General features: G+C 45.0%; 1 protein-coding gene across 6 annotated transcripts in view; it reads left to right on the top strand.

Annotated features, from left to right (window-relative positions):
• Positions 1-27,713, top strand: part of ELAVL2 (ELAV like RNA binding protein 2) — a 1,537,668-nt gene that overhangs the window by 793,916 nt on the left and 716,039 nt on the right. For 5 of the 6 annotated variants that reach the window (XM_044061279.1, XM_044061275.1, XM_044061276.1 and 2 more), the window contains one exon: positions 5,261-5,498. In XM_044061279.1, coding sequence (XP_043917214.1) covers positions 5,276-5,498 — 223 coding nt within the window. In that variant the 5' untranslated portion in view covers positions 5,261-5,275. The remainder of the gene's footprint in view (positions 1-5,260; positions 5,499-27,713) is intronic. The other variant, XM_044061277.1, reaches the window with a different exon arrangement.

Here is a 27,713-nt window from a genome sequence, read left to right as displayed (position 1 = left end):
TTTTCATGACACACATGGTGAGTTTTCTCCCTGAGGCAGAGGGGAGAACTCTTCAGGAAGACGCCCCTCACATGGCAGAGGGGGCCCATGAAATTAGAGCTCCAGGGACTTTTTCTGGGCAGCCCTATCAGCAGTCCTGAAGAGTGGCCTGATTGCTTGCCTCTGGAGGCAGTCTGAGATGATTCTCTCTGTACCCCTTGGCCTGGCATTCAAGACTCTTGGGTGCAGACAATGACCAGAGGTTACCCTATCCTATTTGACCTTTACCCAAGGCCACACAGGCAAATCCCTGACATTCCACCCAGTCAGAGGTGTGCAGCAACACAAGAAGTTTTAAAGCTGCTAGAGTCATCCAAACAGTCCCACCAGACCAAATAGGATTGGGTTTTTATTCAAGATTCCTTTTAGTGCCAAAAGACAGGGGACTGGAGGTCAATTTTGGATCTCAGCATCTTGAACAACTTTGTCATACAAAATTCCAGATGGTCACGGTTCAGTTTATCCTTCCACTTCTGGAAAAAAAAATGATTGGTTGTGCTTTATCTTTAGGACGCGTATTACCACATAAAAATGGGCAGACTAATGCAGAAGATTACTCTGCTTTCGGCTTGGAGCCAATCACTGCCAGTTTTGAGCACTGCCCTTTGGTCTCACTGCAACTCCCATGGTGTTAATCAAATGCATGGCAGTAGTAACAGCTCACTTGAGACTACAAGGATGCTGGGTGTTTCCATATTTAGACTATTGGCTCATTACTGCCCCCACCAGGCATCTACTGTTTCAAGCCGTACACTACAGACATGCTAGGCATCTCAATAAACAAGGAACAGTCAAAACTGGTACCAGCTCAAACCTTGGAATTCATTGGGGTGATTTTCCACACAAGATCCTGCCTAGCTGCTTTACCTCATCACAGGTTGCAAAGGTTAAAATCCCAGCTTCATCAGATACTCTCAACACCTAGTTCCAGCTTGCTTAGTCTTGCAACTACTGAGTTTGGCAGTGACAGTCACTGTGGTTCCACTGGTGAGATTCCATATGTTGCTGCTTCATTGGCTGCCAGCTTCTCCGTAGTCTGCACTGATGCATTCACTCTTACCCGATTTGCATAACAAACCATTGCAAACAAGATCTGAACTGGTGGATGAAGCCAGAACAAGTTAGGAGTTGCCTTTTTTCATCCCCTCAACCCAAAGCCCATAGTGACCACGGATGCTTCCCTGATGGGGTGGGGGCATTTTCAGGGAAAAACCGTCCAAGGCACTTGGTCCCCCTTAAAGGCCAATCTGCATTTGTGTCCTTGAACTGAGGGTGGTGCATCTAGCATTGCAAGCATTCCAATCTTCCCTTCCATCTGGGACGATTGCTGTCCAATCAGACAGCATGTCAGTGGTCTGATACATCAACAAACAAGGCGGAACCAGATCTTACCAGTTAGGTCGGGAAGCCCGGAGAGTGTTGCAATGGATGATGGACTCCATCCACTTTCTGATAGCAGTGCACATTCCTGGGAATTCTAATGTGATTGCAGGCAAATTGAGCAGAAACATCCTTATGCCTCGTAAGTGGTGTCTCAATTCCGTAATAGCGACCGAAAAATTTCGACGCCGGGGCCAGCCTTGCAATCTTTTTGCCTCTTCCTTAAATGCAGCCTCTACTTTGCTGTAATCCCCACCATCGGGGAGATGCCGAGAGATGCTCTGATACACAATTTTCCCCTTGGTCTACTTTATGCCTTCCCTCCATTCCCTTGTATCACAGTTTTTAAAGAAAGCACAAGTGATAAGAAGCAAAGTGATCCTGTTTGCACCCTGTTGGCCCAGTCAAGTCTGGTTCCTTTTTCTGTGGCCTCGCCTAGTTCACAGACTGTGGATCCCATCCCAGGACTGTTCTTATCTGCACGTTCTGGTCCATCTCTGTCTACGGAGTCTCAAGCTGACCGTTGATTTCTCCACTTCCAGTAATTGACATGCAGAGTAATTCTCTTCTCCAGTGCAAAAGATACTTCTGGCTTCCCATAAGCCATCCACCAGGAAACGTTATCATAGTAAATGGGTTAGATTTGTGATCTGGGCTCAAGAACAGACTAGATTCCTTCTTCGCTCTGATTCATAAGGTCTCAGAATGCTTGTCAACTTTATTCCGGTCAGGAGCCTTAGCCGCTACTGCCAAAGGCCATTTGGCAGCTCTCTCAAATTTTCATAATTGCTTTAATGATTCGTCCTTGATCTCCCACCATCTCTGCAAAACCTTCTTAAAGGGAGTCGTACATTTGAGACCACCTCTTAAGGATCCTATTAAACCTTGGAATTTGATGCTACTCTTACAAACTGTAACCTTCAACCCCTTGTGATATAAAGTTTTTATCTTGGAAAAACTTATCCGTGGTAGCCATCACATCAGCCAGGAGGTTATCAGAGTTGCAAGCTTTGTGTGCAAAATGACTATACATTTCCCACAAAGAGAGTATCACTTATCACTTCGGCCTAACCCTTCCTTTATACTAAGTTTCAGATTTAAACCTTTACCAGTCCATTGATTTTCCACCTTTCCTTCCAAATTTTTGTATCTAAGGGGGAATACTGTTGCACTTGCTAGATGTGCATACGTGCATAGACCATTGTTTTTAGACAGGACTAAATCGTTCAGAAAATCGGACCAACTGTTCCTGTCTTTTTCAGGTCCAAGACTAGGCAAACTAAAGTCACTGTATCAAAATGGTTGAGATTGTATTACTTTTATAAACATAAAGACTCTACCAGCTGAAGTTAAGGCTCACTCCACCAGATCAGTATCCACTTCAGTGGCCTTTCACTCTGAAGCCTCTAGATGACATTTGCACAGCAGCTACTTGGGCTACCTCTCATACCTTTATTGCTCATAAATTGGATATGGTCTCCAGGGGAAGAGCATCCTTTGGCTCAGTGGTGCTCAAATATCTTTCCATAGGACCTCCCAAGATGTAAAGTAGCTAGGGACTCTGGCCCATCAGTCATGATTGAATGAATATTAACATCAGATAAAGAAGTTATGTTCTTACCATAACATTCATCTGTGTTCATTCATTCATGACATCCCACACTCCTACCCCCTCTGAAAGACTCCTGGAGGTTTGGATTTGGTCCTGGTTGTCTGATAGGGTAGTTACTCTAACAAAGCCTCTGCTTTTCTATCCTTACGGGCAAACACTATCTGAGATGATGAGGAAAGGGGCACTATGTGTAAACTTAGCTTGAGAGTTTTTGACTGGCACGATCTTATAGTCAGTCTGTTCCCAGGATGGAACAGAGACCAGACAGTCATGAATGAATATCAACAACACAGATGGTACATTAAGGTAAGACCATACCTTTTTTTGCCCTGATCCCTCTGCAGGGATGACAGAGATGCTGTAGTCCATGCTTTGCCCCCCCCCCCCCCCCGCTTTATGCCTACACTTTTCCTGTTCCTGAATTTCTTCAGAAAGCTTGGAGGTTGAAGAGCAAAGTAATCATTGCTTCCTTTTGTCCTAGACAGGTTTCTTTTGATCTCACCTAGTTTGTCCACCATGGACTCTGGATCCCATTCCAGACCTTTCTGGACATTCTCACTTGGATCTTTTCAGCCTGAAATTGACCACTTGGTTGCTCCAATTCATTGATGGCTTGAAATCCTGGGCCGTCTTCCCCAGTTAGAGAAATGTTAGGTGCAGCACATAAAGCATCTACTGGGAAAATGTAGAACAGCAAGTGGAAGAGATTTTCCATTTGGGTTTGCCAAAATCACCTGGATGCTTTTATGGCTCCTGTTCCTGCTGCATTAGACTTTACATCCATTTTTTTGTAACTGAGCTAGTTTTTCTGCTGTGAAGGTACAATTGGCAGCAATTTTGAACTTTCACGTTGGGAGACAATTCATTACCTGTAGCCTCATCTAAGTTGTGCAAAACTTTCCTTAAGGGCACCTTTCTTCACCCACTCCTCCATGGGACCTTACCATGGTCTTGGAAGCTTTGGTTGCACCTCCCTTTGAACTGCCAGCTAAGGTTGAATTGAAGCTTTGTCATGTAAGACTGCTTTTCTAGTAGCCATCACTGTAGCCAAGTGTCTGAACTTCAAGCATCCTCTAAGCCACGTTACGTGATCTTCCACAAGGAATAGTGACTTTGTGTACCAACCCTTCTTTCCTCCCCAAGGTTGCAGATGAAGCCACCACTAACCAGGTCACCAGTCTCCCTGTTTTCTTCCCCAATTTTCAAAACAAAGGGGGATACAAACTCTGCATGTTAGATGTACATAGGCGATTACATTTTTATTTGGATAGGACTAAACACTTCAGGAAGTCTGACCAGCTTTGTTTCATATTCGAAGGCCATTTCCAAAATAACTCTGGCTAATTGGCTTATAAGCTGCATTTCACTGGTTTATTCCATTTAGAGAGTACCCTTACCTGTACCCATCAAGGCCCATTCTAACAGGTCCACTTCCACTGCTATCTGATCTAGAGTTCTATTATTTTGAGAGCAGCAAGCGCTATCTGAGTGATGGAGAGAGCAGGACATTATGGGGAGTGGAGGAGTTCAGATTTTTTGGATCCTAGCGCTGTAGTATATGGCAGAGTCCGATCCAGTGTCTGATCTGAACCTACAGGTTGAAGACAAATGAAAAAGCACCAACTGATGGAATGTTATGGTAAGTACTTAACTTTTCTCCTGGCATATTTCATCAGGTCTCTTGTTTCTCTTGTAAGCATAAAATGCGGTTTAGATTTTTGCAACCAATCTGTCCTAGGAGCTCTACATAACCTCCTGGCAGTTGGAGCACACACTCCCAAAGCTTTGCTAAGCTGATGGGTTGTAGAGACGGGTAAGACTGTTATAGCTTTGATTACTGCAGTAGTTATCCATTGGAACATATGTGATGCTTTCACTTGGGCAACTGTACTTTTTCTTCATTTTCCATATCCTAATATTTGTCAATGCCCTTCAACTGGTAAGGTAGCATATTTGTTCAGCTTTCTTGCCAAGGGTAATTTCATGTAAATCTGTGTTGGGAGGAATCCTGTTTCAGTGCAGAATTAGACATGGTAGAATTTACCTGCTTATAATTGGTTGCTTGGAAGTACAGCATGAAATAATAAAGTGAAAAAGAAGAATGTTCGGTTGTAGTGCTGGCACCCCACCAAAGGAATCCAGATAGCTTATTGTGCATGCATACAATTTTAGCAAATGCTTGAGACTTCCTGTTGCTATTAAAAATTCTAACAGTCCATTCTACATTAGCAGGTAATTGCTGCAATGGATACGCAACTACCCAATGGTCCAACATGTAATAACACAGCCAATGGTCCTAGCACAATCAACTGCTCTTCACCAGTTGATCCAGGGAACACGGAGGACAGCAAGACAAATTTAATAGTAAACTATCTGCCTCAAAACATGACACAGGAGGAACTGAAGAGCTTGTTTGGCAGCATAGGTGAAATAGAATCCTGTAAACTTGTAAGGGATAAAATAACTGGTGAGTAGCTTGAATGTTAGGTTTACTTGACTATTCTGTATTGTACATTTAAATGCATTGAAATTTGATTAATGGTTTGCAATAGTTTGGCTGATTACTCTTATCTGAAATTTTACAAAACTGGTGACTCAGAACATGTTTAGACTGATGGGCACTGGCGTCTTGTGCCAATTAACATAATTTTTCTAATATATTCCAGGTGTATCAAGCGAGTATAGCTTCTAAAATGTTGGGATGAACAGCCTTCAGTAGTGTTGGAAGTTTCATTGCAGTGAATTTTAGCTCTGACTTCACTTTTGAAGCATTGCAGCGGTGGTGTATCGGACAAATACTGGGTTATCTGTCACTGCATCTTAGTTTCTCCTTCCCCTTGACAGTTGTTTAATTGTATTGGAATTGAATGCATCTGGCAGGTGGCATAGTGGATCATGGAGCTGTTAATTACCGCTCCTTTTTAGTCCAGGGTTTGATTCCCTCAGCATATATTTAAGTAACTTGCACAGTCGTACAGTTAACCAGATAGCACTCCTGGGCTGAGTCCAAGAATTCATGCACATCATTACTCCTCGCTAAACAAATAAACTGCTGGTTGGAAACACTTTTGTATGGCTTAAAATGGACTCTCTGACCTGCAAAAAGGCAGTAAGGTTACCCGATTTGCACATTGCAACAAACTATAGTGTTTTCAAGGTTGTAAGAACATGCTGCCCTTTTTGTAATGGGGGGGGGGGGGCTCAGTAAATCCCTCTGAGTTGGCTAGATGGTGAGGGGTGGGCATCAGATACCAAATCATTAAAAAAATGTTTTCACTAAGCACAAGACCATTTGGTAGATGAAGGCGACACAAACCAATAAAACACCTGGGGCAGTGGCAGAACCAAAAAACTTCTTTCACCAAGCAGGAAATACCACAAACAGGAACACCTCATTTAAATGACACCATCATTTGAGTGCTTTCATCTTATAAAAAGACTTCAGAATAACTAGTACACATGCAAAAACGTTTTTAAGGAAAATTCATATTTTCGTTGACATTTTACATCACTTCCTATGACTCATTTGAATTTCCTGATGAAAAGAAGCAGGTCCACAGAAAATAATGGAACCACATTGATCCTCAGTATTAAAGTACTGGAGCATGTACAAGTCTGTCCCTTTGGGTTAAGATGACATACAGAACATCCCACAAATTCGTGGAAATTCTTAAATGGTGAAAACATTAAAAACATTACAGCCAACACTGTATGCTTCAATACTAAATTCATGCTGTTTTAAAATGGCATATGATTATACTGTAAAAATCCAAAATGCACATAGTTTATTCACTTCTCTTTGAGGTGCAGTCTTAGTGTAATACGATACCTCTATTGAACTTTAGCCTTAGCAATCTCATTTTAAGAACTGGGGCCAAGGACACCTGATCAACCCTGGCGCAACACTTGCATTAAGTTGTAGCTGCCACACCAGCTCAAAATATTCAAGGATTTAACATGATCCGCCTCTTGGGTTGATGTCAGTGGATTGGCTTTTCTGAGGACATCTTTTTATAAGACAAAAGTGCACAAATGGTGGTGTCATTTAACGGAGTTCCTGCTTGGTGAACGATGTCGCTTTGGTTTGCCATTGTCCAAGGTGTGTGTTGGTTATTTTTGCCTTTGCCTGCCAGTTGATCTTCTGTTCAGTGTGACTTTTGTAGTGGATGGGCTTCCTTTGCTGAAGCATGTACAAGTTTTCCCTGTCGGGAGGGATATGCTTTCACAAATCATTAGGAAGTATTGGACCAAGGCAACTGAGAATTAAGTGATTGCTCAGTTCCATGCTTCCAGCTGCCCAGTGTTCCTCACCGTGATCCTAAGTTTACTTGGAGCATACCTACTAGCTCTACATAGAGGCTCAGAGTGCACCTTTACCTTTGGATCTGAGATTCCAACCAGGGGACTATGGAGAACAATTTTGGTCATTTGTCCGCTTATATGGATTTTAAAGCCTGGTTAAACAAATCTGATTTACTGGGAACTTGGACTGTGGACAGTAGTACCTACAGAGGTATGTTTATCCAAACTTAGAGGGTTAGTCCCAGAGACGTTTTGATTCTGCTCTGTTTGCATTTTTCAGTCTGGCTTTCCAACCCTGTGAGGTCGGGGTGTCACTTCAGCAGCGTCCATCTCAAGCCAAGGTTTACACCCATGGGTGGCAACCCCATGTGCAAAATGGGGGAAGGGTTTAGAAGATGGGAAGGATTTCTGAGCATGTCATGGCTTTGATTGTGGGAGATTGGGGAGGGGTGCCTACAAGAAATTTCAAAGGTGTTAGCCAGATTCTATCTCGCTTTGCAGTTGCTCACCTGATCTCACTGAGTCGTTCATTAGCTTTGCCTGTGCTTTTGCTCAGGCAAAAGTAGCGTTTCAGGAAATGTATGACCTGACTTGAGTAATTCAAAGCTAAAACAGTAAACATAGTTTTTACCTAATTTCATTATGTATTTCTTGTACTGACTTCTGAATACTAGTCAAGTGCAATAACATTATGGAGTGAATGCCAGTAGCTCGGTAGAAAGCATCTGAATCCTGCACGTTTCAAGCAGTAGTAGAAACGGTCTTCTCTTTCCATATTTTAGTTTTTAATCTCTGAATGCTAAGTAATTGTAATGGCTTTCTGACCCGCTGGTAACTCTAAAAGGCATCTTCATTTTCTAGTCTAAAGTGGTGATTTCAAAATACTAACAGTGCCTTGAATTTTATGGTCCGACTGAAGTAATGTAAAGTTTAAACATGAGTAGAGACGCTAATCTATTTCTTTAATTTCATTTTTATTTTATTGACTTCTGTCTACTAGTCAAGTCAGTGTCCTAGTACACATGGGTCATCTTGAGTTAATGCATTGTACAATTCTTTCAGCACTTCCCCTTTATAATTGTATGCATCTGTCTGGTCCTACTGTGGTTAACTAAACAAATGAAATTATACTGCCTAAGCTTTTTGCCATCATTCTAACCATTTGCAATGCACAAGTGGCTGATTCCCAGTCTGACAACCATTAGTCCCTACATGTCGTTCAAACTGTGGTTTGCCATTCTAAAATGCTTCCATGATGTCAGAGCAGTGACCGATCTAGTATTCTACCCTGTTTACTGCCTCATACTCTGCTCTATAATGCCTTATTCTCCATGGCAAGTCAACACAAGATGCATAATTTTCTTATGTGCAGCCACTTGACTTCATAAACTGCAGTTGCATAATTGCAGTGTCACTGCCTCTCCAAGTATGCAAAGTGGGAGGTATTTATGCAAATATAAGATTTTGCAGGATACCTCATACCTTCCACTAGTGCAAAGGACTAGATTCTAGTTTATTGATAAGTTCATTTTTGTAGAATTTATTACCCTTTGTTTACTAGCAGTCTGACTTTGGTCATAACCCTTTTTCAGCAGAGGCCTGGCAGAAAAGCTCTGCTGTTTATATACATTAAGTAACTAATTTGATTTGTTTATGCAGTTTCCTAAAATAGTTTCAAATGCAAAATGATTTTATGCAACTATTGAAGCAAACTTTACATTTTTGTCCTAGAAATAAATCTCTGTTTGCTATTTTGAGCTTTCATAGGAAATGACTGCTCAAGAGGGCCCGGCCTCCATAAAATGGAATGTGTGATAACCCTGTTACTGCCATTACTGAAGATACGTAATTATTGGCAGCCTGCTCTATTATATTAGTCCGTACTGCTTTATCACCATTCCTTCATAGAACACTACCTGCTCCATCTTGATCAAAATTCTCGTCACTACAATACTTATGAAACCATGTGTTATGGAGTCTTCACTCTTGTAGCAGAGGTGTTAATCGCAAAGGTGCCATCTGTGTGTTGGCTATATTGCTGAGATTTTAGAATGTCACATTCCTTTGAGACAGTACAGCTATGCCCTAATATGCACACTATTTCTGATTTATACTATATTGTGCTCTTTCCTTTTCATTGTCACTGCCACAAAAGATGTGCTTCCTCAGCTAATATGGCACCGTATGCCTTACTGAATTTTCTTGTAAGGGTATGTGCAATAGCCATACATACTGCTGTACATCCATTTGTAAGCCAGTTGTCCTTGTTTTGGCAAGATAAAGATGCCCGACACTTTGACATGCCAATGAATAATCTATTCCTGTGTAACCCCTCTGCATTTTTCTAGGGTGTCTGTCAGACACCTTTAAGTGTTCTAGTAAAATTAATTACATGTTGGGGTGCCATTCTGACTCTGCTCTACCCAGCTTAAGTCAATCATATCAGAATGAAACAGCACAAAGATATGCACTGTGTTCTGTCACAATTACCTAGCTCTATCATATGAAGCAACTTTGTCATTTTTATCCATTGTCTCATCCACTGGACATTCCTTGGCTGCTTGTGAAAAATCCTATACTTTTCCCTCAGACTTCTCTTAAAGGTGCCATCACTTTACTTTAAAACTCATCTGTGTGCTGTCCAGGTGTATTGACTATGTACAGGTTGTGAGTTCTATACACATGGTGTTTGGATTAATTTTCTATTACTAACACTTCAGCACAACACAAAGGAATTAAAAATTCCTGTGTGCCATTCTTGCGAAAAGATGTTAAATTGCAGGTCACTTTTCCCAAAGCTGGTGATACTCTGGTGGATGCCCGGAATCTTGCAGCACTTAGTAGGGGAATTTCCCAGGTGCACTAGTCAATATTTCCATACTCGCCAACCCATAGTTGTCATAGAAAATCTAAAAATTGCTTTTTGTTTGCTTCAAATGTAAAAAGTCCTTTCATTCAACCATGTTGTATTGGTTTCACTGTTCAGTTGTAATTTTTTACTGTATGCACTGTGTAATTTAGGAAAATTCTTTCCCATTACTACTACCTATGAATGAAACCTTTTTAAATAAGATCAAAAGTACTGAAACTGGGGGTTAAAACGGTAATATAGAATACCACTGTCACTAAGTGGGTGCAGTTTGAGAAACGCAATGAAACTATTGCATAACAGTTGCTCAGAGAAAAAGGCAAATTATGAATTTCAATCACACTTTGAAAAGTGCAACTAAAGAGTTAAACCAAATAGATGAAGTTACTGCATAAACATGTTATATAAAAGATTTGATCACTGGATCTGATATCCATGTCACTGTTCCTCACTCTTGGGTTGTAGGATCCAACATAGAATCCGAGCCGGCAACTTTTGACAGCTTTTAGGCTCGTGCTCCTCCCACTCCCATGTTCCCTTGCTGCCCTGTAATCCCTCAGATCTCGTTTGCAGAGCTCACCATCAGACGCAGAATCTTTGGCTCAGTTCTCCAGTGGGGATAAGTAGCATGCATTCTCAGATTTTTCCAATTTCTCTCCATTATAGTATTTAGTGTGTGCTAGTTAATTTATAGGTAGTATTTAGTCCCTCCCCTCCTGTTTTGTTTTTTGTTTGTTGCAGTTTTTGCAGTATGTTTTGGTGCCCTTTTCGTTTTCGGCCCTTTCTTACCCTTACGGTTATAGTTGTATTTATTTAGTGTTGCTGAGTTCTGGGTCCTTCCTGGGTTTGACCTTAGCTTTTCCTCCCGGTTAACAGTTGTGTCTCCCCTAGACTGTGGTGTTTTCTCTTGGTCCCAGCATGTCAGATAAGCCTGTTGGGTTTAAAAGGTCCTCCTCTTGCAGTTGGAAGATCCCCATGTCCGTTTCGCATGAGGAATACCTTTGGGTGCCACCCACCTTGAATGGGACATTTGTGCTGTATTCAAACCCAGGGCCCTGTTAGAGTGTTGGAACAAACTTTTGCTAAAGGGTGTAGTCCAAGGGGGTTTGTTGGCTCAGTCCCCAGCCAAGCCTGGACCCACCAAGTCCAAGGGGGGTTGTTGGCTCAGTCCCCAGCCAAGCCTGGACCCACCAATCTGAAGAGGAAGGCCCCCTCTCTGCCCAGGTTGTAGACTACATAAAAGGCCAGGCTGTCTGATCCCAGCTCCTTGGATCCAGCCCCAGCCTCTGCTCCTTCAGATCGGATTTCCTCTGATCCTAGGATCCACAGCTCCCCCTTACGGATCCAGGGCTTCCACTCTGAGGCCCTTGGATCTGAGGTCACAGGAATCTGCTTCCAGATCCAAGGCCTTCAGATCAGGCCACATCCAAGCCAGCCACAGATCTGGCTCCCCTGGATCTAAGTCATGTAGGATCTGTGTTCAGATTCTCATTTACCTTTGGATCCAAGGTGGTCAGATCTGGTCTGTCGGATCCCACAATTAGAGAACTCCCTGTCAGGTTGTGGCTTAGGACACTCCCCTCCTGCTTCCAAACAGGGAGCTGATTTTCGGACAGGCAGAAGAGGTTCTTGGGGTCCAGACGTACATCCCCAGCTTGGCCCTCCAGGAGCTTGCTCCCCACTGATGTGGACAGGATGATGTCCTTTCTCAAGGCTCAGGTTGAGTTGGGGCTTTCTGCGTCCCCTGCCCATCTGGCCAGGGGTCCATCTCATACACCTTTGCTGGCTTCTCGTCCAGTTCACATGGTTTCAGATTTTCAGGCCTATGAATCATTAGGGAGGAGATGGGGTCCTTAGAGGCCATTCTGTTTCCACCCTGGTAGAGTCCCTGACTGCCTCTGCTCTGCCTCTCCCTGGGCAGATTCCCAGGCCCGACCTGTTGCCCTGGTGTCCTTGGGTGGGGGCTCTGGACCTGTTTTTTTGGGTCAGTCCCTTCTACTTGGTTTTTCAGCTCTCAGCACTTCTAGTCTAGTACTATCCAGAGACTGGGAGGCACTGGCATTCTCTCATCCCTCTTCTCAGATGGGCTTGCCTGCCTGGGAGTGCAGATGGGCATTGTCCAGCCCATCAACTTTTCGGATTGTAGAGAGGACTTTCTTCCACTAGTTTCCTTCTTGGCTGTCCAGAACCCATCCCAGCCCCCCCTTAGAGTGCACTCTTCTCGTCCTGTTCACGGTTAGCCTTTAGGTGGGAGTCGCTCACCTCCTAGGGGTCCCTCTCTTCCGAGTCCTTCCCCAAGCCCCCTGGAGGAGGTGCCGCGTGAGATCTTGCAAGAGAAGGCACCTAGACTTCCCTTCTGAGTCTCACTGAGGATATGGATTTCGATGAAGGGGATAGGTCCCCCAGATCTCCTGCCTGAGGATGTTTCCTTTGGCGACATCTTAGTCCTAAAGTTTAAAAGCAGATGGTCTCCCTACCTCCTGTCCTCCGAGGAGTCTGTTCCTGAAGGCTTTCTGGACGGGGACATCTACCTCCTGGGTTGCCCTCCTGCTGACGAACTTGCAGACCTTATTGCCGGCAGCATGTAGGAGGAGCCCAGTACTGTGGAGCCTGTACCCAGCTTTACTGTGATTTCTCAGTCCTCCTCCTAACCAACTATTCTGGTGTAAGGGTGTGCTAGTCGATACTATTGTGGTAGCTGCCACCACCAAGAAAGCTGGCAGAGCAAAGTACATCTGTTCATCCCCGTAACAGAGTCCTGGGTGATTGCCAGAAATGGGAAGCAGGGCTTCGCCTCTTCTACCTTTGGTCTGCGGTCGCTTAAGTACTTGGCACATTTCACCTGACTCCAGAGGGACTTGGTCAAGTAGCTTACCTACATCCCTCTGAGTTGCCTACTGGGGGGACCAAAGTAAGGCATCCCCAATCTGCCTACTCTCACTTCCTGGCCAGTTCCTCAATGAGACTTGATTGCTAGTGCTGCAGAAGGCGCCTCTCAAGTAGCCAGTACAGGCATGGTTATTCAGCATCATGCCTGCTTGCACCTTCATGGATTTGCGGAGTTCTTTAAGGTGTCCATCAATACCCCCTTTGACTGTTCTAGCCTCTTTGGCCCTTAGTTTAAAGAAACACCTGCAGTGAGAAGGAAGGCAAGACCTTGTTGGCTGTGGGGGTCACGTTTTCTACTCTTCAGCACTCTCAAAGACAATGAGGGTCCATAAAAATGTTTCTAAGTTGGCAGTCTTCCTTTCAAGACACTCAGGATGAGCCCTTTTATAGAGGTCAGGGGAGAGGGTTCAGCAGCAGATGCTGCCCCAGAGGCAGGGGGTTTGCAAAATCATGGCTTCAGGGAACCTTTCTCTGCGAAGCCCCCCCCCCACCCCAGTGCTCCTGAGGCACTGCTCTACTGTCCTACCATGGAGGCAGTCAGGGGTCGTTTATCACTGCACCCTTTGGTGTGGACAAATATTTAAAAAAATCGCTGGGTGCTGAACATTATTTCCAGGAGCTATTTCATTAATTTTTCTCAATCTCCACCTCCATTCAGGAAATACCTCCCTGATGCACCACCCCATCAGAGGGAGTAAGCACAAAGTGCTCAAACTTGAGAAGAGAGCCATCCAAGAGGTTCCCCCCAGGACAATGAGAATCTGGAACTTATTGTGGCCTCTTTTTGGTGCTAAAGAAGACTGGGGACCTTCGTCCAGTTTTGGACCTTTGTGTGCTAAATCTGTCAAGAAGTCCAAGTTCTGGATGGTCACTATCCAGTCCATTGTGCCTCTTGCACAAAGATGATTGGATTGCTCTGCAGATCTCTAGGACGCATGCCATCATATAAAAGTAGGTGCTCCAGGAGACATCTCTGCTTTCATATAGGGGTCAGTCATTACCAGTTCAGGACTCCGCCCTTTGGTATCACAACAGCCATCCAAGGTGTTAAAGTGCATGGCAGTGGTCACAGCTCAACTTAGAATGGGATTCCAGGTGCTTCCTTTCCTTGGCGATTGGCTCCTCTCAGCTCCCACTAAGCATCGACTGGCCACAGCCACTCTGTATGTGCTTCAGCTGTTGGACCAGTTGGGAATTAGTGAATCTCCCCAAATTGAATAACTCCATCCCAAAATTGAGTTCATCAGGATTCAGCTGGACACCGTCGGATTGTAGTGCTCTCTCTCTGCAGTGTAAATCAAATCAGAGCTAATGTCCAGTGCCTTCTAGCTCTGACTAGTCCTCAGGTTCACCTTATTCTCAGGGCCGTAATATACATGGTGGTGGCAGTCTGGTGCTGTTAGCCAAGTTCTACATGAGAGTGGCAGTGTGGACTCTAGCAGTCCAGTGGTATTCCCTCTCATCAAATGACTGCCTCAGTCCATCTCAGTCCAGTGTGCAGGCATCATCTCCTTGGGGTGGGTTCAGTCTCCTAACCTCCTACCAGGCAAACCATTCTCTTCCACCCCCCCAGTGCCACAGTGACCTTGATGCTTCTCTGTTGGGGGGGGGGGGTGCATTACCAGGGAAAGATGGTCCAAGGCACATGGTCCTCTGCAGAGACTGAGCAACACATAAATGTACTGGAGATGAGCAGTCCTCTTGTTGAAAGCTTTTCCAAACTGCCTCTGTGTACCATTGCAGTTCACACTAACCACATGGCTGTTGTGTGATGCATCAGTGAGCAAGGGGACAGGGTGATTTGTCCTCTTATCTGTTTCATCAAGAGGGTGTGGGAATGGGCGATGTCCCTGGGGCACTTTTTCCTTGCAATGCACTTTCCTGGCCAGTTCACCTTGTTGGCAGACAGACTCAGCAAGGCAATCCTGAGTCCTCGAGTGGTCTTTAAATCCTTCAGTGGCTGAAGAGATTTTCCTTTGCTGGGGTCAGCTGAGCTGCGATCTGTTCACTTCCCCCACAACCACAAATATAGCCAGTATTTCACACTGATACCCCCCGGGAGGTCCCCCAGGAACACTTGTTCACGATTAGCCTCTGGGTCTCCTTCACGCCTGTCTTCCTATACCTCTCATTCTAAGAGTGCTTCAGAAAGCTTGATGCCTCAAGGCCACCTTGATCCTCCTTACCACCTTTTGGCATCTACAGGCGTGGTTTCCCCTCCTATGGTCTCATTTGAAGTACCTGCTTGGGTACTAGATCCCCTTCCAGATCGGATTTCCCATCTCTTCCAGCTTCTGACCCCAAACTTTGGAATATCCAAGATGCATAAATCTTATTTGGATCCACTTTAGACCCATTGTGGCTACCACAGGGTTTAAAACTTACCCTTTTGCAGTCTGACAAAGCTCAAGTTGGTTGTAAAATTAAACATATTGTCCGATTCATGGGATTTTTTAGCAAAAGTGACCAATGACCATTTTATTTAACATTTGTTTACCAGGAAAGTCAGACTTGGAACAAATCCAGTTTTCATCGGAGGCCTGGGGAGAAACGCTCCAGACGAATGTCTTTGTAATGTATTGTATTACAATATTATCCCTACCACTTATTTGTAACTGACATTAAAGATTTATTTACTTTTGTCCCTCATTACTTGGTCCTTCACTGGTGTGAAAACATTATGGACCAGAGTGAATTTTAACATACAGGACCTCAGATTAATTACAGAACGTATGGAATTAGTTTTGACCCATAATTATTTGCCTGCAATATTCTCCAAAGAAATGAGTGGGGTAGCTATAAGGGCTGCACGTGCCCCTGTTTTTGCCAATATGGTTTTGTTACATTAGGAACAGTATTTTTAATTCTCAGTATTTCCCGTCAGTTCTATACCTTGGGTTGAGTAATATTTTTCTTATTTTGCAAGGGACAAAAGCATATATTTTGTATATAAATTCGACTGCTACTTCACTGAAACTTACAAGTAATACTGTTGAGATGCATTTGGATTTAACACTTCAAAGGTTTTGACCATGGGTGCTTCAGATAACTTTTACCATGGGTGCTTCATATAACTTTTCTATGAAGAGCAGATGTTCTTCATCTCACATTGCTGCAGTCATAACCTGTGGGTAGTCCGCTGTCCTCGGTCGGCCCGAATACCAAAGTGTTAGGCTGGCTTTGGTCATGGTCGCTCAGATCTGACGTCAGTACGCCGTGGTATTAAAGCGCATGACCGACGTCATATCCTCAGTCTTTCTTGCCGCATGGTCCGAAGCAGAAGCAGCGTTTGCAAGTGCCGTTCGGCGTTATGAAATTTTCGTATTCTGAGTTTCAGACCGAAACCAAGTTGGGCTAAGTACCCCGTTGGGGAATATTTTTGTCTTTTCTTGCCTCAGTTAAATCCGGATGTCAGAAAAAGTGAATAATTGTATTTCTTGTGGGAAACTGATACCTCATAGGGATTACCACTCTCTCTGTATTCCTTGTTTGGGGCCTGAGCACGACGTAGTCGGGTGTCGCTTTTGTGCTAGATTCAATAAGCGCACCATTAAACGTAGGTTAGATTGCGCTAGGCTTGTCTTCGGTAAGCGGTGTAGTTACAATATGCCGTCGGATCCTCCAACGCCCGCTACCGCTAAGAAGCGCAAGGACAAATCGTTAAAGTCCAAGCAGGATGAGTCGTTCGTTCCGGACGCCGGTTCTTTAGAAACTACGGTGGAATCTGTGGATCCAGCCGAGGTTTCATCTGAGTCTCAGGGGGAACTGTTAATTTTGCAAGATGTGGCCTCTCAGGAGTCTGGTCAGGCTGAGGGAGCCTCTCGGGTTGCTGTGCTCCCTTCTTTGCCTAAGGTGGTTAGGCCTTCCCCTTCTGTTTCTAAGGTACCTTCCAAGGTCAGGCCTGGTTTGTCTTCCTCTGGTGTCAGTCCTAGTTCTGCAGGTTCTGTGCCTAAAAAACACATGCTAAAAATGTTAGAAGATTTGATTTCCTTAATCAGAGGTTCTATGCCCCCCCCCCCCCCCAGATAAGAGGCCTAGGGTGGAGCCAGGGGTGGAAGGTTTGGAACATTCTTCTGATTACTCAGAGTCTTCGGCTGAAGACATTCAGGATTTTTCTCCTTATTCTGATTCTGACGCAGAGGATTCTAGTCCTTCTGCTTCTCCTCCAGAGGATTTTTCTTTTTCAGAAACCCTGCATTCTATGAGGGAGCATTTTAAATGGGAAGGTCAGGATTTCTCAGATTCCCGAAAGAGGCTTAGGGAATTTTTGTTTTTACCACAACATAGGCCCTTGGCTATACCTCCTGTTTTGGATGTTGTTCAGGTTGTTTTCTCTGAGGCTTCCCTTAATCCAGACTCTTTGCCTCCTGCACCGGTTAAACCAGATAGGTAATAGAGTGCCAGAGGCTCATAAATATCTGTATGAGAGTCCAAGGGCTGACCCAGAAACTATTAGCCAGGGTCCTAAGGGTGTCAGGGCTTCTGTTGTAAAGAATCCAGTTCCTATGGATAAAGATTCTAGAGCTTTGGATAGGTGGGGTAAAAAAGTGTATACCTCTTCCACTCTAGCAATGAGGGCTTTGAATTGCCAGTTTCATATGTTGAAGTACCAGAATTTTCTCCTTTCTCAGTTAAAGTCTAAGGTAGATGCTTTGGCAGAGGGCATAGAGTGTAAGGAATTACAGGATTTGGTTCATGCCTCTGATCAGGTGGGTAAGCATTCTTTGCAATGTGGTATCGCTGCTTTACAGGCTTCTTCCAGGGTAGCTGCCACTGGATCAGTTATTCGTAGGCACGCCTGGCTTAAGGATCAGAACTTATCAGAGCATGTTAAAGCTCGAATTTTGGATGCTCCTCTTCAGTCTGAAGTTTTGTTTGGTTCTCCTGTGGAGTCTGTCTTGAAGAAAATGGAAGACAAAGCTAAGTCTATGCAGACTGTTAAGGATTTTTTGCAGGTGCAGCCCCCTAGGTTTAGCAGAAATTGGCCTACTAAGGGATGGGCTTTACCCTTCTTCTGATTTACAGTCTAGGGGCAGATCTAGACGTGGTAGGGGCAGAGCTCAGGGTTCTTTCAGGCCTAGAACGTGGAGTTCCCCTGCACAATCTACAGGTGAGGTCAGGGGCCAGTCCTTTCGTAAACAGACCCAATGACCTGCATCTTCAGCTGCCAGATCCTGTCTGGCAGCTCCTCTGGGAGGAAAGTTGGCACTTTTCAGACAAAATTGGCTTTTAGTCACCCAGGACAAATGGGTGTTGGACATTATAGACCAAGGCTACAAGTTTTATTTCCACACATTGCCTCCTTTCACAGGCATGCCCAGACGTTCCTCCTCAGCAAAGGGTAGAGGCTCACAAACAGATTTCTTTACTTCTTCAAATGGGGGCTATACAGCAAGTCCCTCTGTCAGATGTGGGCCTAGGATTTTATTCTCGCCTGTTTCTTGTACCAAAGAAAGGAAACACTTGGAGGCCAATTTTGGATTTATCTATCCTCAACACCTACCTGGACATTCCAAAATTCAAAATGTTGACTTTGCAACAACTTCTGCCTCTGTTGGGCAAAGATCACTGGATGGTAACTCTGGATCTCAAAGAGGCTTATCTTCATATTCCTATCAGGCCCAGTTGCAGGAGATTCCTGCGTTTTCGGGCTGGGACTTTACATTATCAGTTCTCTTCATTGCCCTTTGGCTTATCTACTGTGCCCAGGGTGTTCACAAAGGTTCTGGCTCCAGTGATAGCATTCTTAAGGTTAAGAGGAATACAAATTTATCCTTATTTGGACGATTGCCTGATTCTTGCTCAAGACAGACAAGCTACTTCACCATCTACAGTATGTTATGGCAGTGTTAAGGTGCCTGGGGTATTCTGTGAACGAAACAAAGTCCAGTCTAGTACCCTCTCAGGAAATGTGCTTTCTGGGTGTGAGACTGAATACAGCCTCTCAGATGGCTTTTTTGACCCCGGACAAGCAAAGAAATCTTACACTTTACTTCCAACAGTTGTCTCTACGGTCCAGGCTGACTGCAAGGACAGTCCTTCAAGCCTTGGGGTTCATGGCATCTTGTATTCTGGTGCTTCCCAATGCCAAACTGCATATGAGGAAGCTACAATGATATCTCAAAAGTGTATGGACTCAACACTGCCACGATTTGGACACTGTCATTCAGATAATACCTTGCATTCAAAAGGAATTTTTGTGGTGGGCTCAGGAATGTCACCTAAACAAGGGACTCTCTGTGACCAGACCAGAGGCGAGTCAGATCTTAACGACAGATGCCTCAGACAAGGCTTGGGGAGCACACCTCAATGGAAAATGGGTTCAAGACACGTGGCCTGCCAGACTTCAACATTTGCATATCAACTTGAAGGAGATGTTAGTAGTTCAATTTGCATTGATGGCTTTCAAGGATCTACTTCACCCAGGACAAGTGTTGATTCAAACGGACAACACAACTGTCATGTAGTACATCAACAAGCAAGGGGGAACCCAGTCGTACCCTCTTTGCAGGCAAGCTATGATTTTGTGGGAGACTGCTCTCAGTTTGCACCTCACTCTTCAGGCAAGGTTTCTGCCAGGAGCACAGAACTCCTTAGCGGATGTTTTGAGCAGACAGATGGTGGATCCCCACGAGTGGAAGTTGGATCCTCATGTATTTCAACAGTTGACAGTGATTTGGGGGACTCCAGACATAGATCTGTTCGCTTCTCCACTAAATTTCCAGTTGCCAAAGTTTTGCACAAAAATGTTTCATCCAAAAGCTTGGAAAGTGGATGCTCTATCATTCAGTTGGAACAATCTTCACGTCTATGCCTTTCCTCCTCTGCCTCTCCTTCCCAAGGTGTTCTTGAAGGTCAGACAGGACAAGCCCTCCATGATTCTAATAGCTCCAGATTGGCCACGGCAGCATTGGTACCCTCTGCTGAGGAGTTTAGTACGGGAGCCCCCTTGGCCTTTGCCATCAACTCCACACCTTCTGTCCCAGGCAGGCAATCATTTCCTCAATATCAGGATACAGTCCCTGCATCTGACAGCCTGGCATATTCTGTTCTAGCACCTGGAGGGTCGCAGCTTCCTCAAGTTTTGAATGTCATTTTGGAGGCCAGAAGGCCTAGTACAAGGAAAGTTTATGCTGATAAATGGAGGATATTTTTTATTTGGAGCAAAGAGCTTTGATGTTTCAGGGCCTAATTTGAGTGTTTCTCTTCAGTATCTTACAGAATTATTAGACAAGGGTTTGTCTTTCTCCTCTGTAAAAGTTCATGCTGCAGCCATTTCTGCTCACTATGACTGTGACCCACCTTTATTCTCTCATCCTTTGGTTAAGCAATTTCTTAGAGGGGCAAAGAACATAAGACCCCCACGTAGAGCTCCTACTCCTTCCTGGGATCTCAATTTTGTGTTGGAAAAACTCACTTTACCTCCTTTTGAACCTGCAGCTACATCTGAGTTGAAGTTTTTGTCTTGGAAGACTGCTTTTTTGTTGGCCATTACGTCTGCTAGAAGGGTATCTGAATTACAGGCTCTAATGGCAGTTGAGCCCTTCCTGATTTTTCATAAGGATAGGGTATCCATGCGTACTAACCCTACTTTTATGCCTAAAGTGGTTTCAAATGTGGTCTTGAACCAATCTATTCATTTGCCTACATTTTATGCTGATCCCCAAAATAAAGGGGAGGAAATTTTACACACTTTAGATATTCACAGGCAGTTGCGTTATTTGAGCAGAACTAAAGGATTCAGACAGTCTCAACAGTTATTTGTTTGTTTTGCTTTGGGCTCTCAGGGGAAACCTGTTTCAAAACAAACTATTTCTAAATGGATTGGCCATTGTATTGCTGCTTGTTATTCTCATCATGATAAGGAGATTCCGGCTGGAATTAGGCCTCATTCCACTAGGGCTACTGCCACTTCTACTGCTTTTTTAAGGGGTGTAGCTACTAAAGATATTTTGGAAGCAGCTACTTGGAGTTCAGTGCACACTTTTTCTAAACATTACCATCTCCCTCTTTATTCCAAATCTAGGGCTGGGTTTGCCACTGCAGTTTTACAGGGCATGTTAGCAGCTCCCAATGCTTTATGATTTTGCCAACCTCCCTTTACCTTTGCTTTGGGATTCTACCCACAGGTTATGACTGCAGCAATGTGAGATGAAGAACATAGTACAGTTTTGTACCTATCATAAATGTAGATGTTCGAAGATCCACATTGCTGCAGTCCAATTTACCCTCCCTCCTTCCCCTCTGTAGTTTGGAGTGGTTGTGTGGTTTGGGTTATAAATATTGTTTGTACATGGGTTTTGGAGGTTTTCTGTTTTTTGGCTATGGCCTTTCTTTTTAGGGCCTTCTGACATCTGGGGCAAGAAAGACTGAGGATATGACGTCGGTCATGCGCTTTAATACCACGGCGTACTGATGTCAGATCTGAGCCACCATGACCGACGCCAGCCTAACACTTTGGTATTCGGGCCGACCGAGGACAGCGGACTACCCACAGGTTATGACTGCAGCAATGTGGATCTTCGAACATCTACATTTATGGTAGGTACAAAACTGTACTTTTTCTGACTCCCACTTGTTTCACAGTAGTGACCACCCCATTCATCAAAAGAAAAACATAGTAGAGACACATGGCTAGAGCAGCATGTACGACATCTGGATATGTAGATTTTAACAGAATTGGATTTTAGAGACTTTTTTTGAGAAAAAAGTTATCTTGAGCCCCTAATAAATGATTTGAAAAGTGAAGTGGTATCAATGTGAGGTACTAGGTTTTTGTTCCCCTCTTGGGAATCGCATACAAGAAAATGTCTTGTAGTTCTTGATGATCCCTGTCAGAAGAATTTATGAACTGACAGGATGTTATGAATTTTAACAGGTCATTTATTAAATTCAACTAGGAGTCTGGTAAAATTCAGAAAATAGTTACACAATTTTGGGATCTTTTTTTCTAAATGGCAAATTGTCTGTGTTCTCCCAACCTCTTTATACTTGGAGATAACATTAAGAATTTTTTTGAAAGGGTATTAATGGACAAAGACTCATTATGGCACCTGCAAGTGTGGTATTGTGCCATCAATGTGCACATATGGTGAATTGGCACCTTATTCCTCCCTAGTATTGTAGAAGTGTTTAGAGTGCACAAGTATTTTAATTGTAGTACTTGGAGGGTGGTATATCTGGGAACCTGCCAGATGGTTTTCCTCCTATGTGGGGAAGATTGAAAAAGGCTTGAATAGGGTGTATGAGCACATGTATGAGGTCAGCAAGACATTGGAAGCCAATACCCTTTATAGACACTTGTGTGTCTGCAAAGTAAGTTTTTAATCCGAGGGGGGATCATGGGACACCCTTCTAGAACATCATGAGCTGCTGTCAGCTGTGTCTTATTCCACCAGGGTTGAATGATCAGGGGGTGTTGGCCCCAGCTCTTAAAATGAGGTCACTGAGGCTAGAAGTTTAGCAGAGGTTTTGTATTAAATCTTCATTGTTATTCACTTGTTTGAGGTACAAAAAAAAGCATATTTTGGACTTTTACAATAGGGTAACATTTGTATGTAAATTTAATCTGCATGTATTTAATATTGGACATGTACAGTGTTTGCTGTAATATTTTCACTGTTTAAGAATTTGCAGTAATTTGTGGGAGGTTCTGCATATCATTTTATCCCATACGGGATTGACTTGTACATGTTCCAGTACTTTAATACTGAGGATCATTGTGATTCCTTGTTAATATGATCATTGTGATTCCATTCTTTTTGTGGACCTGTTACTTTAATTCAGCAAGATTTTCAAACAAGTTCTAGGAAGTGATGTAAAAAATCTTTTTTTTAATGACAGTGAATTTTCTTATTAAAAAGGGTTTGTCTGTGTGCTGGTTATTCTGAAGTCTCTCTTCAGAAGACAAAAGTGCTCAATAAACGGTGTCATTTAACTGAGGCGTTCCTGCTTGGTGAACAGCATTTTTTTTGTTTGCCATTATCTGAGGTATGTGTTGGTTAAAAAAAAGTTGTGGGGCAGGTGCTCATTGTATCCAGGGAATATGTATTCAGTGAAAACTAACACGTTGTGTATTGTACCAGCTATGTATTGACTTGGCTGCTGTGCAGTGTTAACACCCCCCCTCCCCCCCAAAAAAAAGTTTAACCTGTAACTCCTGTGTAGGCCATCTGTGAAATGTAGCTTCAGTCTGACAAAGGACTTAAATACAAGCATTTTTTAGGGAGCTTCAAAAAAAGGAGGTGGCTTTCTTGTTTGTGTTTTTTTTTTTGAGATGGTCACCAGTTGGTTTTCTAATGGCATCCTCTTCACTATAACGTGTTTTTGGAAATGGAGTGAGTTTTTAGTTCTTGACATTAGCAAGGTGATGGCAATATATTTTAATGTTAAGTTGTCAATCTCGCCTTCATTCTTGCTGGATGGGTTCGGAGCCAATCCTCTGCTCCGACTCGGCACTTGCTTAGCTTGAGAACTCCTTTTACCAGCTCGAGGCAACCCTATATCCCATGATGCAAGGCGGAACTACCTCAGATCTCGTTTGCCGCTTTGCGAAGAGGTCTCCTTTTTTTCCAGCTGAGGTAAGTTTGAGTTTTTCAAACAGCTTAAGTCAGGGTTTATCTTCCCCTTTTTCCTAGTTTATAGTGTGTAGTGTTCATACAATCCACCCTATTCCCCATATAGTTAAAAACTTTTACTTTTTTATAAAAAGTTTAAAAATTTCAGTTAGGCCTAGGCCTCCCTTATTAATCCCTATCTGTGTGTCTGTTTGTGGGATTAATTGTGTGACTGTTTTGGGGTGTGTGTGTGAGTAGTTTGTTACTCTTTTTCTTGGACTATGTCTAAGGAGGTAAAGTTCTCGGGCTTCAAGAAGTGTGACTCGTGCTGTCAGAAAATGTCTCTGACAGACGGTCACACTTGTGTTTACTGCCTGGGGCCTTTACACCTGCAGGACTCCTGTGCTTTGTGTCACTCTTTTAGCCAGCGAGTCCTGCAGGAAAGGAGGAATAAGTTAATCCTCCGTGGCTTACTAAAGCCGGAAGGTTCACCCACTAAACCTGGGTCCTGTAAACCTTCCAAGCCATCTAAGGGTCAGGCTACAGCTTCCAAGCCTTCCCCGGTGGCTCCGACTCCTTCGGAGTCGAGATCGGCTCCGGCCGGAGCCGATCTTTCTTCTTCTCCGGTAGGGTCGGTTCCGACACCCAATCTGCTGTTGCCTTGTTGGCTCCGGCTGGAGCCGACATATTATCCAGTATCGGAGCCGAGAAGCCTTCGGCTCCATCTGGAACCCAGAGGACGTCTGCTCCGATGACTTCATCCAAGAAGAGATCTCGGTCCCCTTCTTTGGAATCTATCCACTCGGCTCTGGGGTCTCCTCTTTTGTCGGAGCGGAGTCATCGGAGCCGATCTTCGAGATCTTCCAGGCTGTCTGACCACGATTTAGAGAGGGTGGTAAGCAGGCTGTTGAAGTCGCAGGCACTGGCCCAAATGCTCCATAGCCCGTCTCAGCAGACTTTGGCTATTACTTCACACCTTGAACTTCCTCCTCCGACTCCCCACCAGAGTTAGGAGCCGGAGCTTCTCGGGACAGCGACTGTGTCGGCGCCGGAGCCGATACATCCTTTTTTGGCTCCATCGTCTTCGGCTCCGATCTCCTCCTTGAGAGCTTCCTTGGAGGGATCCGGTCGTCAAGTTTCCCTTGTCGGCTCCGAGGGGGCTAGTGGCATCGGACCCTTGTCCGACCCCGCTCTCCCTCTCGGGGCTTCGGCAAGCTCGGCACCGACATCGGCCTCGGAGCCTTCCCTCTCAGTGGAGCCGGGAATTCCTATTTCCTCGGAACGGGAATATTCCGGCCTCCCGGGGAGGGGAGCCGTTGAGGTGATGAGTGTCCTGGCACCTGAGCCAGGTCAACGGTCCATCCCTCTAGCTCCTCCCTCTTCGGTGCCTGTAGACGCCTCTTGCCAGCCTCTTGCTCTCAGGCCCAGGGATCCATCGCCCCAGGTTTCCCCATTGGGAATATCTTCCTCTTCCGAGGTTTCTCCTGACCCTGCAAGGGAACCATCTCTGAAGAGGACGTGTAAGAGGAAACACACAGACTCCCCTGAGTCTACTACATCTGATACCGACTTAGATGAGTCTGAGGGTTCCTCACGATCCCCCTCTGAGGATGTCTCCTTTTCATACATCCTTGAGCTCCTCAAACAGAGGGGGAATTGGCCCTCCATTAACCCCTCCAAGGATGAGTCTGTATACCTGGAGGCTTTTGGATCCCGACCCTCCACCTCCTGGGTGTCTCCGCCTTTCGACCCACTTATGCAGGTAGTGGCTCGGAAGGCGTGGGCAGCTCCAGATTCTGTGGAACCTGTCCCCAGGAGACCATCAAAATTTATTGCGGCCCCTACAGACGAGCAGTTTCTGTCCAAGGGCGTTTCTGTGGATGCTATGGTGGTGGCGGCGGCCACCAAGAAGGAACTTGCGGATCCTTCAGTACCTGTCCATCCTCCTAACAAAGATTCTAGGACCATGGACAGGTATGGAAAGCGGATGTTTTCTTCAGCGACCTTTGCTATGGGTTCGCTGAACTACCTTTGTCACTTCACCAGGCTTCAAAGAGATATTCTCAAGGAACTAGGTGAAGTGGTCCAGGATCCTTCTGCTGCTGGGGCTCAAGAAAAGATTGCCTCACAGCTAGCAATCCTGAATTCCTTAACCAACTCCTCCATGCGGCTCATATCCTATGCAGCCGATGGAGCGAGCAGGGCCGCAGGCACAGGAGTGGCTCTTAGACGTCAAGCCTGGATGCGGCTTTGTAATTTTGCAGACCCCTTTAAGGCGTCCTTCACCAATACCCCCTTTGACGGTTCGGCTTTGTTCGGACCTCAAGTGAAGGAAACCTTGACCAGGTGTGAGCAGGACGGCAAAACTCTTTCTGCCGTTGGAGTCCATTTTTCCACCCCTTCTAGACCCTATCCCAAGGGTCAGAAGGGGAGGAAGATGTGGTTCCATAAAGCCCAAGGAGCTGCCCGGACACACTTGGTCAGTTTACCCCCAGAGGCAGAGGGGTAACAATAATAGACGCCCTAGGGGCAGAGGGGGTCCTCAGAACCAGGGCAACAGGAAGTCTCTTCCTGAGAAGCCCTTTCAGCATCCCTGAGGTGTTGCCCGACTGTCCACCCTTGGAGGCAGTCGGGGGAAGGATTTAGCTGTACCCAGTAGCCTGGCGTTCCCTTTCACAAGATATGTGGGTACAGTCGATCATATCCGAGGGTTACAAAATCCCCTTCGAAAGGTATCCCGTACCTCAACAATCCCTTCCAGACATCTCACCCGGTCAAAGGGATTTGGCAGAACAGGAGGTTTCAAAGCTCCTAGAAAAAAGAGCCGTCCAGACTGTTCCGGCAGACCAAGTAGGATCCGGCGTCTACTCGAGATTCTTTTTGGTCCCCAAAAGGACGGGAGATTGGAGACCAATATTAGACCTGAGCAGTCTAAACAGATTTGTCAAGAAGGCAAGGTTCCGGATGGTCACGCTTCAGTCCATTCCGCCCTTTCTGGGCAAGGACAACTGGATGTGCTCGATAGACCTTCAGGACGCGTACTATCACATAAAGATTCACAGGCACTCCAGAAGGTTTCTCTGCTTTCGGCTAGGGACCAGTCATTATCATTTCACAGCCCTGCCCTTTGGCCTCACTTCAGCCCCCAGAGTGTTTACCAAATGCATGGCAGTGGTCACGTCTCATCTGAGACGTCAAGGATTCCAGGTGTTTCCTTATTTAGACGACTGGCTCCTCTCTGCCACCACCAGGTGTCAGCTTCTTTAGACCAGAGACTACACTCTGCAGCTATGCAAGAGTTTGGGAATTTCAGTGAATTTCGAAAAATCTTCTCTGCGGCCTTGCCAATCTATCACCTTTATAGGCTCAGAATTAAACACCGTCAAAATGTTAGCCAGACTAACAGATCAGAGAATTCTGGACATCCAAAAATATGTTCGGCTTCTTTTGCAAAGCAACAAGATCAAAGCCAGATTTATACTGAAGGTTCTAGGTCTTATGGCTGCGGCCATTGTTCTTCTACCACTGGCTCGCTTCCACATGCGTCTTCTGCAGTGGATGCTATTCACGCAGTGGTCGTACCACAGTCTCCCGATGAGGCACGAAATCTTGGTAGCACAGTCGTGCCGAGCTCATCTGAACTGGTGGATATCTTCCCCTCTTCTTCATCAGGGCCGACCCTTTATTCCCCCTCCTCCAGTTGCCACAGTCACTACGGATGCCTCTCTGATCGGGTGGGGGGGGCATTATTAGGGCAGGATGGTCCACGGATGGCAACCCATAGAATACCATCTGCACATAAATGTCCTGGAGATGAGAGCAGTGCTTTTAACGTTGCAAGCCCTCAACGACTCTTCCCACGGGGACTATTGCAGTACAGACGGACAACATGTCTGTAGTCTGGTACATCAACAAGCAGGGCGGGACCAGGTCCTATCCGTTATGTCGAGAAGCTCTCAGACTTTGGCAGTGGGCGATCTCTTCTCAGCGGTTTCTGATAGCAACGCACATTCCCGGCAGGTCCAACCTATTAGCGGACAGGCTGAGCAGATCCATTCTGATGCCT

The sequence above is a fragment of the Protopterus annectens genome, chromosome 2.part0 (assembly GCF_019279795.1).
Source record: "Protopterus annectens isolate FY-2018-M chromosome 2.part0, PAN1.0, whole genome shotgun sequence".
In the NCBI taxonomy this organism is placed as follows: Eukaryota; Metazoa; Chordata; order Ceratodontiformes; family Protopteridae; genus Protopterus; species Protopterus annectens.
This window is presented reverse-complemented; position numbering and strand designations above follow the sequence as displayed.